General features: G+C 36.2%; 1 protein-coding gene across 1 annotated transcript in view; it reads left to right on the plus strand.

Annotated features, from left to right (window-relative positions):
* Positions 1–11,348, plus strand: part of LOC107559259 (autophagy-related protein 2 homolog A-like) — a 27,154-nt gene that overhangs the window by 12,152 nt on the left and 3,654 nt on the right. The window contains exons 13-34 of the mRNA XM_016243011.1: positions 1,125–1,223; positions 1,330–1,497; positions 1,619–1,883; positions 3,239–3,317; positions 3,451–3,619; positions 3,693–3,835; positions 4,057–4,211; positions 4,563–4,717; positions 4,852–5,002; positions 5,130–5,314; positions 5,419–5,499; positions 6,228–6,334; positions 6,417–6,479; positions 7,035–7,134; positions 7,974–8,100; positions 8,698–8,921; positions 9,151–9,171; positions 9,538–9,713; positions 9,806–9,875; positions 10,051–10,133; positions 10,205–10,326; positions 10,451–10,605. Coding sequence (XP_016098497.1) covers positions 1,125–1,223; positions 1,330–1,497; positions 1,619–1,883; positions 3,239–3,317; positions 3,451–3,619; positions 3,693–3,835; positions 4,057–4,211; positions 4,563–4,717; positions 4,852–5,002; positions 5,130–5,314; positions 5,419–5,499; positions 6,228–6,334; positions 6,417–6,479; positions 7,035–7,134; positions 7,974–8,100; positions 8,698–8,921; positions 9,151–9,171; positions 9,538–9,713; positions 9,806–9,875; positions 10,051–10,133; positions 10,205–10,326; positions 10,451–10,605 — 2,898 coding nt within the window. The remainder of the gene's footprint in view (positions 1–1,124; positions 1,224–1,329; positions 1,498–1,618; positions 1,884–3,238; positions 3,318–3,450; positions 3,620–3,692; positions 3,836–4,056; positions 4,212–4,562; positions 4,718–4,851; positions 5,003–5,129; positions 5,315–5,418; positions 5,500–6,227; positions 6,335–6,416; positions 6,480–7,034; positions 7,135–7,973; positions 8,101–8,697; positions 8,922–9,150; positions 9,172–9,537; positions 9,714–9,805; positions 9,876–10,050; positions 10,134–10,204; positions 10,327–10,450; positions 10,606–11,348) is intronic.

The following is an 11,348-nucleotide window of genomic DNA, read 5'->3' on the forward strand; positions in this document are numbered from 1 at the left end:
CATTAAAAATCTTGCAGTTCAAAAACCTTTGACTGGGAGTGTAGGCTGATTCTTCTTATAGATTGAAACGTGCATTAACCAGGATAACGAGTATGAAACATGCTCTGAGTTGCTTCAGAAAACAAAAAAATAGAGCAACAACAAAAGTCATGTTGCTGTGAGAGCGGTGGAACTAGCGGTTTCTCCAGTAACAGCTGTAAACAAAGCAGCTCCGCTCATGAACGCTTCTTTATCAGATAAAAATGCCATCTAAACTATTCTGAAGACAGTCGGTTCCCTTCAGAGATACATTCATATAAAACACCCGCGATGCGTTTTGATTTTGAAACGTGCAGTGCTCATGTTTATTCAAACGCCACAAATAAATCAATGTATGGGAAACACTGATAATGTATATCGAAATATCGGAAATGTGTTTAAAAATCATATCACCGTTATTGAAAAAAATTATATCGCGGTACATATTGATATTGAATTATTGTCCAGCCCTACCTCAAATCATGCAGCACTATTAGAAACATCTAATCTAATACATTAACTAATGTTAAGGGATTGAAGCTTATTGTTAAGTGTTACCATTTAGTTTTTCTGATCATTTCCACCCTCTCTCTGACCCTTAAAGTTATAATAAGTTTGGGATTAAATAGTTGGATCTTGAAGACTACATGCAGATGACCTCTGCTGTGGTTGGCTGGCCTCCACATACTGGCCAAATGCTGAAAACAATAACTTTTTGAACTCTCTTATTTAAAGCAAAGAGCAAGTTAAGTCCTGTTTTTCATTATAAATTCTCTTGAAACACTTTTGTTGCATCATTGTGTTTCATTTTTAATCCCTATTGCACTCTAGACCACAATCTGGACTGTCAAAACAGTCAAACCCTTATTATCAGAAAATTACCTGTTGGTCACCAAATTATTACAGTGGTGTACTACAGTCACATGTCCGAGGCTTTGTCAACTACTCAGGGAGAATTTTAAACAGATGTGAATACAGTTTGAGTTACGACAAGTCAGACGGCCAAAAGTTGGCAAATCCAGCAGGAGACATCATGCAGGCTGATGAAGGTTCTGGAAGAGTTCCTTTAAAATGAGCATGTGTGTCCACACATTTTATTTTCGCAGCTTTTGCAGTTCCAGTCAGCCGGTCTCTTCACCATGGGCACCACTGCCAGACCCTGTGCCCAGTTCCACCACAGTCTCTCTGAGAAGCACATGCGTAAGGTACTACAGCTTGACAGAGTCCTATGGCATTGATTTGCAAGTGTTTGTGTCTTCTATACATTCAGCAATAGATATATATGAAACTCTTTTTCCTGTTCTCCTATAGAGGGGAAGCAGGCGTCGTGTGATACGCAGGGACAGCTCTCTGCGGATTGAGCTCGGGGAGCTCAACTCTGAGTTGGACCTGGACATTATAAGCCGACTGGAGGACATCCTGCAAGCCCTGAGGCACTGTCCAGCGCCGCCTCAAAGAAACACTGCACAGGCTGCAGAGGTCACTAGACTCTCCTGATCAAAAACAACAACATAATACCCCTACCTCAATTTTTTTTTAAACCTTACACAATAAAATCATTTGTAATGTAAGGTCTAATCCTCTCTCTTTTTCTCTGCAGTCTCATTTGTTGGAGCTCCATTCTTCTCTCCTGCTTCAATCTCCTTATGCCGTGGTGAAGGTCCGTTTCCCCATCCCTGACCTTCGACCCCCGGGGCTGAGGCGGCCCCTGAGCCAGCGTGCAGTGCGCAGTGAGATCTTGAGCCTGCAGATCTCTAATCTGGAGCTGAAGTCTCAGCAGGGGCCAGACATTCAGCAGGACGGCCCCTGCAGCCCAGGGGCCAAACTCACCAAACTACTGGAGGCCTGTTTCACTGATATGCACGGTGAGGCATCCAAAGATCAAAATTAGCATTTATTTTTCTCAGTTACCATATATGCTAGCGTTCAAAAGTTTGATGTCAGTAAGATTTTTTTTTTTTAGAAATGAATACAGCAAGGACATATTCAGTTAATCAACAGTGAAAGTTTAGAATGTTACAAAAGATTTCTGTTTCAAAGAAATGCTGTTCTTAATGTTACTTAATATTCATCAAGGAATTATGTTAAAATGCGTCCACAAAAATATTAAGCAGCACAATTGTTTCAACAATGATAATAATTAAAAATATTTCTTAAGTAGCAAATCAGCATATTGGAATGATTTCTGAAGGATCATGGGACACTGAAGACTGGAGTGATGATGCTGAAAATACAGCTTTGCATCACAGGAATGAATTACATTTTAAAGTATATTCAAATATGAAACAGTTATTTTTCATTTGTAACCATTGAGAGTATTACTGTGTACACTATTACCCTAAACTTTTGTATGGTATTGAGTTTGTGTATGTTTATATATATATATATGTATATACAGTATATTAACATATGAGATCATGAAATTAAATTCCAATTCACATTTTTTTATAAATATTATACATTTTAAAGTATATTCAAATATGAAACAGTTATTTTTCATTTGTAACCATTGAGAGTATTACTGTGTACACTATTACCCTAAACTTTTGTATGGTATTGAGTTTGTGTATGTTTATATATATATATGTATATACAGTATATTAACATATGAGATCATGAAATTAAATTCCAATTCACATTTTTTTATAAATATTGCTATTCAGTGCACATTATTGTAAAGGGAAAAAACATTTTCGAAATATTTCATCAAAATGTAATAATCATATAATTTTTTTGTTTTTGATATAACCAAAGCAATTTTGTATATTGTTGCAGTTATAATAAAATATTAGAAATAATATATCAGCTATGATAGTTCTCCCAAAAATGAATATTTAGTCATCATTTATTCACTCTCATGTTGTTCCAAACCTGAATGAATCTTTCTTCTGCTGAACACAAAAGAACATATTTTGCTTAATGTTGGCAACCAAACAGTTGCTGGTAGCCATTGACTTTTCTTTTCCATATTATAGAAGTCCGTGGCTAACCAGCAACCATTTGGTTGCCAACATTCCTCAAAATAGCTTCTTTACTATCTGTTTAGTAATAATAAAAAGATTCGAGCAAATCCTGATGAATAAAATAAAAAATATTTTCAGCAGTTTCTATTAAATTCTGTTTCTGTTTCAGTCTGTTTGGATTCATCTTAAGGTCTAGTGTTCAGGATACAGTGGGAATTTCACTCTAAACTCACCTGGAGTGTGAATGTGTGTTTTAGGAGTGTATGAGGGCTGGGAGGGAGAGGCATTTCCCTGTATCCGTGTGCAAAAGAGTGCAGATCCTGATGGCATTCCCAGGTGAGTTAGTGAGCGTATGTGTGTCTGAGATTTAGCTTGGAGTACAAAACAATGTGTTATACAAATCTTCAGTTGGATAAAAACAGCGAATCTTGGGAAAGCATTTGTAGTTCCCTCTGGTTTCCATCTGTAGGATTCAGGTGCGAGTGAATGAAGGAGCAGGCTCTGACTGTACGGGTGTTTGTGAAGGGGTGAACAGGGATCTGGGGCTGGGCTCCATGTCTCTAGAGAACCCCTGTGAACTTCGAGAGAAGAACAGCTCTCCTTTCTCCTCCAACCGCACTATGTTTGAGACCGAAGAGGTGCGTCCACTCCGCCCGTCTGCCTGTCTGCCTTTCATTCCTGAACTTGACTCATTCTCTGTCTCTGTCTCAGATGGTGATCCCAGCAGACCCAGAGGAGATGGATGAGTTTCAGACTCAGTGTATATGTCAGTGTCAGTATGTGGTTGATATCACGTTTCCTGTAGCCTACATTCTCCTGCCCAGTAAAGAGGCTTTTCTGAGCATCTATAACAGGTACTGCTCAACACTTCATGAGAATGAAATTTTAAAAACTTATCTCCAAGCATTGGTTTTTAAATCCTCATTTCAGTATAAATGATAATTTCACATTATATGCATGTTGTGTTGTGTATAAAATTAATGTTTGTTTTTTTTGGCAAGACAGCCATAAAATAAAATGATAAAGTAAAGCCATGTTTGACTGATGTCAAGCTCCACTGTCTGTTTCTCCCCAGGATTAATAATGATCTGTTGATGTGGGAATCTCCTCCACCTCCTCCGTCCCCTCCTCCTGCTCCTCCTCCTTCTTTTCAAAGTTCTCGTAGTCCCTCCCACCAGCACAGACCTGAGGAGAATGAATTTTACCTCTGTAAATCTGCCTTCAGGCTGGGTCAGTCATGCTCAACTGTTTCATACTTTAAGTTCTAAACATTTTGACTTGTTTTGTATACTATTTTTGTATTTATTAATATTTTGCACTTGCTGTTGCTTTTATATTTTCAGTCTTAATTTTAATTGTCGTTTAAGTGTTGTTATTTCTATTAGTTTTTTTTTCTGTATGGCTTTAATTCATTTTTGTTTTAGTTTCAGCTTAAATTAATTTGATTTAAATTGGTTGCTAAGGCAAGTTTTTCCATCTGATATTTTTATTTTATTTTATTGTTTTATTTTTTTAGCTAACAGCAACCATACTGTGTTGGCTTCAGTTAAAGATTCTTAATCTTTTCACTCATCATTCCAGAATCTGACTCTGAGGAGGAGGAGCCTCAGTTCTTCTCAGCCAAGCAATCAAAAAGAAGGAAACCGTTAGAGCCTCAGTCCAGCCACGCCCTCAGTCTGCTCTGTTTAACGGTGCTGATTGGCAAAGGTCGCCTCCAAGCCATGACAGACTGCAAGGTAAATGTGAAAAAAAAAAAATTACATGCTTGATTGTTGTAGCATTGTCACAATAGCAAAATTATACAAGTCAACACCAGTGGCAGTAAAATTTCACTTTACTCTCATTCAATTCTGATACCATTCTTTTTAAGAATGAAGCTGGACGTAAAATGGACTTCTGTCATGGAGAACTCGTTTTGGACTTGGAAGGAGGGAAGATTTTTAGTGTGTCGCAACACCAGAACAATCCCAATCTCAACTTCCTGACCATAGAAAGCAGAAGAGTAGAGCTGTACCATAAAGGTGAGCTGTTAAACCATTAAAATGACATCTAACCTCTTATACTCCTGTAGTTTTTTGCATAGGAAAAAGTTATTATCCTGTTCTGAATTGCAAAATGTTTTTTTATTTTATTTTGCTCTTTATATAGCCGAGGTCCCAGACTCTCCAATTCCTGTGAAACTGGAAATGCCCAGGTTCACTTCCCCAGGTCATCTGGACCCTACCATTTACCCCACAGAGGTGGGGGTGAGCAGTGTTGGTGGCCGAGAAACCGACGTTCAGATGCTGTCGACTGCCATCAAGATCACATTAGATCTTGAGAGGAATGTGAAGGTTTGTGTGTTATTTCATCTGCTTGTCGCCTGTCAGTTGGGTTAATTATGGGATGGTGGTTATTTGTTTGTCATTTATAAGTATTAATCTAATTTTCTTTGTAGGAGTTTCTGGTCGCGCTGCGACTCCATGGTGCTACTTTACGACATCACATGGCGTTGACCAATCATAGCTGGCATGAGCAGGTACCTGTTGGTAACTAGATTAGATATGAACTTTAAATAGGAGTGCGGATCTGTCATGAATGTCTGGCTAATGTGTATATTTAATAATATATGTTTCTGTATTTCTATATAGCTTTAATCTATTTTTATTTCAGTTTTAGTCATTTCAACTGAAACTTATTTCAATTAGTTGCCATGGCAAGTTTTTTAAGTTTTTCATCTAATATTTAGATTTATTGTTTTGTTTTTATTTTATATTTTTTATTAATTTTATTTTGTAATGTTTTTAGTTTTAGTTCAAAATAACTTGGCTTCAGTTATGTCTTCTTATCATCAGTAGTAATTACTTATTTCTATTTTTTTGCATCATCAATGTTATTTTAGTATCATTGAGATGCTATTATAGGTTTATTAATATGTTAATTTGTTTTTATTTTTATGTTTTCCATTTTCATTTTAACTCTGTTTTACAAATTTTTTTGAATGTTTTTGTCATTTTTAGTTTTAGTTTTGTTTTTTTGTTTTGTTTATTCATTTTTATTCCAGTTTTAGATATTTTAGTACATCAAGTTAAACTAAATTAAAATGAGAGATGTTGCTACTACGTTGCAGCTAGCTGAAATAAAATTAAGTGTTATATTTCTATATTTGATCTTATTTCAGTCAACCATTATTTTAATTCAAATAACTAAAAAAAATGTTAATGGTTTTATTTTCAGTTAACTATAACAACACTGTTCTCTATACAGATTGTTGATTTCCTTGATGTCATTGATGACGACATTTTAGGCTACACTCCACCTGCCGTCATCACAGTTCTTCACACTCACCTGGCCACCTGTGCAGTGGACTACAGGTATTGTAGTAACACTGAATGTTTGGTCTCACAAATACTCTTAGTTCATTCAGTCAACTTTCTTGTTCATTTCTCCCTCCAGGCCGCTTTATCTTCCTCTGCGAGTTTTGTTTACAGCTGAGTCCTTTTCTTTATCCAGCAATATGTTCATCAACAATAACTTGCACTGAGAGAAAAAAACAACACACATACATAAATACACCCATACATATATGTTCTATCAATTACAGAGAGTGAAATGCAGAGGAATTAAGAGCATGAACAGTCCTACAATAAGTGCTGTTCAGAAAACATGTAGACTTCTGCCTGAAGGTAGAGGTGTGAAGAGGCGTCTGGCTGGATGTAAGGGATCTTTCAGGGTTGTTAGACCTTTTTTCTGCAAACGTGAGACATAAATCTCATCAATAGTGGGAAGATCACAACCAATAATTTTCAAAGCAGCCCGTATTATGTTACTAATCTGACTTCTCTGCTGAGCTGTGGAACTATCAGACTGCACTATAATTGAGAAAGTCAGCACTCTTTCAATCACAGCTCTATAAAAATTGAACATACCAACTTTAGATACTGTTATTAGACCAATCAATGTGAAACCCAATCATTAGTGTACACAGAGTGCAGTAATGGTGACAGTAGAGTTGAACCCCCAATTGCTTCCACTTATCAAAAAGTTTAACTAGAATGATTGCATTAAATGCAGATTTGTAGTCCACAAAGAGGGCCCTGACATTGGTATCGGGGGCTTCAAGACACAGAGCCACAGCATCATCAACCGACCTGTTAGCCTTATAGACGAATTGGTAAGAATCCAGACAGATTGTAGTAATTAAATTCCTAAGTACCAATCGCTCAAAGATTTCGATAACAACTGAAGTTAGCAATCTAAGCAGCTAATATTCAGCTTTTTTAGCACTGGAATAATAACAGCTCCTTTAAATAATGCTGGGACTCTGCATACTCTTAATGACCAGTTGAATATATCAGTGAATACTGGGGCAAGAATGTACGTACTCCACGTTAACATTGCAGATTATATGGAGTCAGGGCCTGCTGCCTTCCTGCTGTTCTGCTTCCACAGCAGATTCCTGACTTCATATTCCTCTATTTTAAAGGAAGGAGTACTGGGTCAAGAGGGCAGCTTCGGCTGACCTACCTGTTCCTACCGTTGTATTATCAAATAAACTATAGAAAGCGTTAAGTTCATCAGGCAATGTGATGTCACTTTCATCTTACAGAGGTAACCACCTCTGTGTACTCATCCAAATCATAGCATGACTCTTTAAATGCAGACCAATCAGTAGCCTCTAAACCAGGGTTCCTCAAATCTTACCCTGGAGGGCCAATGCGCTGCAGAGTTTAGCTCCAACCCTGATCAAACTCACCTACCTGTGATTTTCTAATGATCCTGAAGACACTGATTAGTATACTCAGGTGTGTTTGATTAGGGTTAGCGCTAAACTCTGCAGGAAAGTGGATCTCGTGGGCCAGATTTGAGGATCCCTGCTCTAAACAGGCCATTAACATTTCTATTTAATCAACAGACCATTCCTTGACATTTCTCTTGATTGGTGTAGTTTCTCTTGATAGTATAGCTTCTTTCTCCCATTTGTATTCAGCTCTAAAATAATCTGTCTTTTAGCTGTCAGAAAGTCCTGCCTCCCTTCCGCCCTGCCCACCAGCAGAGACAGCAGAGATTAACCAATGTGACCTCACAGATGCCTTGATTGACACAGAGAGAATCCTACAGGAAGAGACCCAAGATTCTGGTAAGACTTTGGAAGTTGTTTATATATACAAGGCATATCTATAACAACAAAACATGTAGAAGTTTTATTTTATGACTAATCTTTTATACATTTGAAAATAGTTTGGGGTTGGTATCATTTTGAAAGAAGTCGCTGATGCTCACTAAGCAAGGCAAATGCATCTAAAATACAGTGAAATCGATAGTATTGTGAAATATTATTATAATTTAGAATAACTCTTTTCTGTCTGAATATAGTTTAAAATGTCATTTATTCCTGTGCTTCCAAAGTTGAATTTTCAGCATCATTACTCCAGTCTTCAGTGTCACATGATCCTTCAGAAATCCTTCTAATATGCTGATCTGCTGCTCAAGAAACATTTCTTATGTCAAAACAGTTGTGCTGCTTAATATGTTTGTGGAAACTGTGGTACAATTTTTCAGGGGTCTTTGAACAGAATTTGTTTGAAATAGAAAAAGTTTGTAACATTATAAATGTATGTACTGTCACTTTTGATCAGTTTAATGCATCCTTGCTGAATTAAAGTATAACCAAAAAGACACCAAACTTCAGTGTTATAGATTGATGGTTATTTACTTCTGTGTATTTGAAAAGCAGGTTCTCCCTCCATCCGTCGAGCCTCACCTGTCTCAGTCTATCTGTTCCCGGGAGAAGCCCCCAAGCTCCGCCCCTCTGTTCTAGAAGAGGAGGAGTCTGATATTGATGGACTGGTCAGCACAGCTATGGAAGCTCATGCAGATATGATGTCAGAGGAAGGATCAGAGGGTTCCACCGACAACGACGACTTCTGCATCCTAGAGGCTCCTGGGATGGGCATCCCAGTATGTACCCACAGTTTTCATATTCTTCTCCAGCTTTTTAAAACAAAAGTAAATTTCACAAATAATTATAAAGACACATGCAAGAAACACATTGAATTAAACATGAAATGTTGAAATCGAAAGACCAAAATAGCATTTTCTTATAAAACATATTCCAATAATCTGTTTTATTTATAACTTCGAAAAATACTTTTTTTTTTACAGTGCAATTTTTCTCTCTCTCTGACAGCCTAGAGATGGTGAGCCTGTGGTGACGTTCAACTTATTTTAGTTTGTTATTTTTATATATATATATACATATACACACACATAGTTTTATTACTGTTTTGATATAACTTTTTATAAAGTTTAGTATAACGGTTTAGTCACTTGTAGTTTTGCTGATTTTTAATTCGTTTTCTTTAATGTTTAGTTAAAAAAAAATTATTTCAGTTTTAGTTTAGTTTTTAGCTTAGTTTACGTTTTTCATCTGATATTTTATTTTATCAGCTTTTTTAAATTAACAAAAAAAGTATTTATTTAATAGTTTTTTATATGAATTGAAATGTATAATTGTAATTGTACACATTTATTTGAACTGTAATGGTGTATGGGCATTCATCGTCTTTATTTCTGATCTTCTGATCTTCTGCTCCCAGTGAGGACGGACGTTCCTCAGAAGGCTTCAGACGACACAGATCCTGGCTCCGGATTGGGCCATGATCTCAGTGCTTCTGTAGAAACAACCTATAGTGAGCAGAGTTCCTCCTCCGCTGGCTCCTCGTCCTCCTCTGACCAGCCCATCTACTTCAGGTAGAAGATCTGGCATCGCACCACATGACATTATCCAACATAACAAATGCATAAATCATAATTAATGTCCTTTCGCACTCTTTCTCTTTAAGAGAGTTTCGTTTTACGTCTGAAGTTCCCATCTGGCTGGACTATCACGGGAAGCACGTGGTAATTGAGCAGGTTGGCGATCACCTATATAAAATAACTGATGCTTTATGTTCATGTGGTCATAAAGTCATCTGTGTAGTTTGAGTGCTGAGCTTAAACACAGCAACAAAGATTTTCTGAATAAGATCAGGGGGTTGTTTTAGTCTAGCTGCTGTTATGCTAATGTATATAATCTCTGGTTTCCTAGGGAACGTTTGCAGGCATCCTGATTGGACTGGCCCAGCTGAACTGCTCTGAACTAAAGCTGAAGAGATTGTGCTGTAGACATGGGTAAACACCTTTTTGCCTGCTTTACCTTTAAATCCAGATCTGAAAAGTGAGTTGTTGTTGTTTTGTTTCAGGCTGCTGGGTGTTGATAAGGTGATTCAGTATGCTGTGAATGAGTGGCTTACAGACATCAGGAAGAACCAGCTGCCAGGAATTCTGGGAGGTGTTGGTCCTATGCATTCTGTCGTACAACTCAGTGAGTATGACGTGTCACTTCTTACTTATGTGCAGTGCTGGCTTTTCTGCTCAGGCTACTTAAAGAAAAGTACTGTATTCAGTAAAGTAAATTCAATAGAGTACTGTATTTTTATTCTTTGCAGTCCATGGTGTGCGTGATTTGTTCTGGATGCCGATAGAGCAGTACCGGAAGGATGGGCGTATTATCCGAGGCCTCCAGAGGGGGGCGGCATCGTTTGGCACCTCTACAGCCTCAGCTGCCTTAGAGCTCAGCAACAGACTAGTGCAGGCAATTCAGGTATATACACTCACACATATAACCATAATACATATATGTATATGTATAAAGCCTAAACTAATGTGTTTGTTACATTGTTGCTGATAGATTTTTTTAAATATTTATTTTATTTTTATATTATATTTTTGATACTTGTATATTTTAGTTTTTTATTAAATTTAGTATATTTTATTACATTTGAATTCTGTCTTTTAAATTATATATTATTTTATTTGTTGCTGGTTTACCATGTTACTAGATATTTTGTTTTTTTTTATCTATTGATTTTATTAAGACAAATATAATTTTGTATTATATTTTTATTTATCATATTTTGATATTTTTCTTTATCATGTTATTGTAAATTATTTTGTTTATTTTTTATTATGTAGAATTTTAATTATTTGTAAATGATTATTATATTTGTTACTGGTTTACCATGTTACTAGATATTTTTATTATTAACTTTTATTTTACATTATAAGTATATTATATTATATTGTATATTTTTCTTTTTTGTTATTTTAATTAATTTTATATTTATGTTTTTATTATATATATTGTTTATTTATTATATGTGACCCTGGAGCACAAAAGCAGTCTTAAGTCGCTGGGGTATATTTGTAGCAATAACCAAAAATACATTGTATGGGTCAAAAGTATTGATTTTTCTTTTATGCCAAAAATCATTAGGATATTAAGTAAAGATCATGTTTCATGAAGATATTTTGTAAAATTCCTACTGTAAATATATATAAAAAAAA

The sequence above is a fragment of the Sinocyclocheilus grahami genome, unplaced genomic scaffold (assembly GCF_001515645.1).
Source record: "Sinocyclocheilus grahami isolate Dianchi unplaced genomic scaffold, SAMN03320097.WGS_v1.1 scaffold680.1, whole genome shotgun sequence".
In the NCBI taxonomy this organism is placed as follows: Eukaryota; Metazoa; Chordata; class Actinopteri; order Cypriniformes; family Cyprinidae; genus Sinocyclocheilus; species Sinocyclocheilus grahami.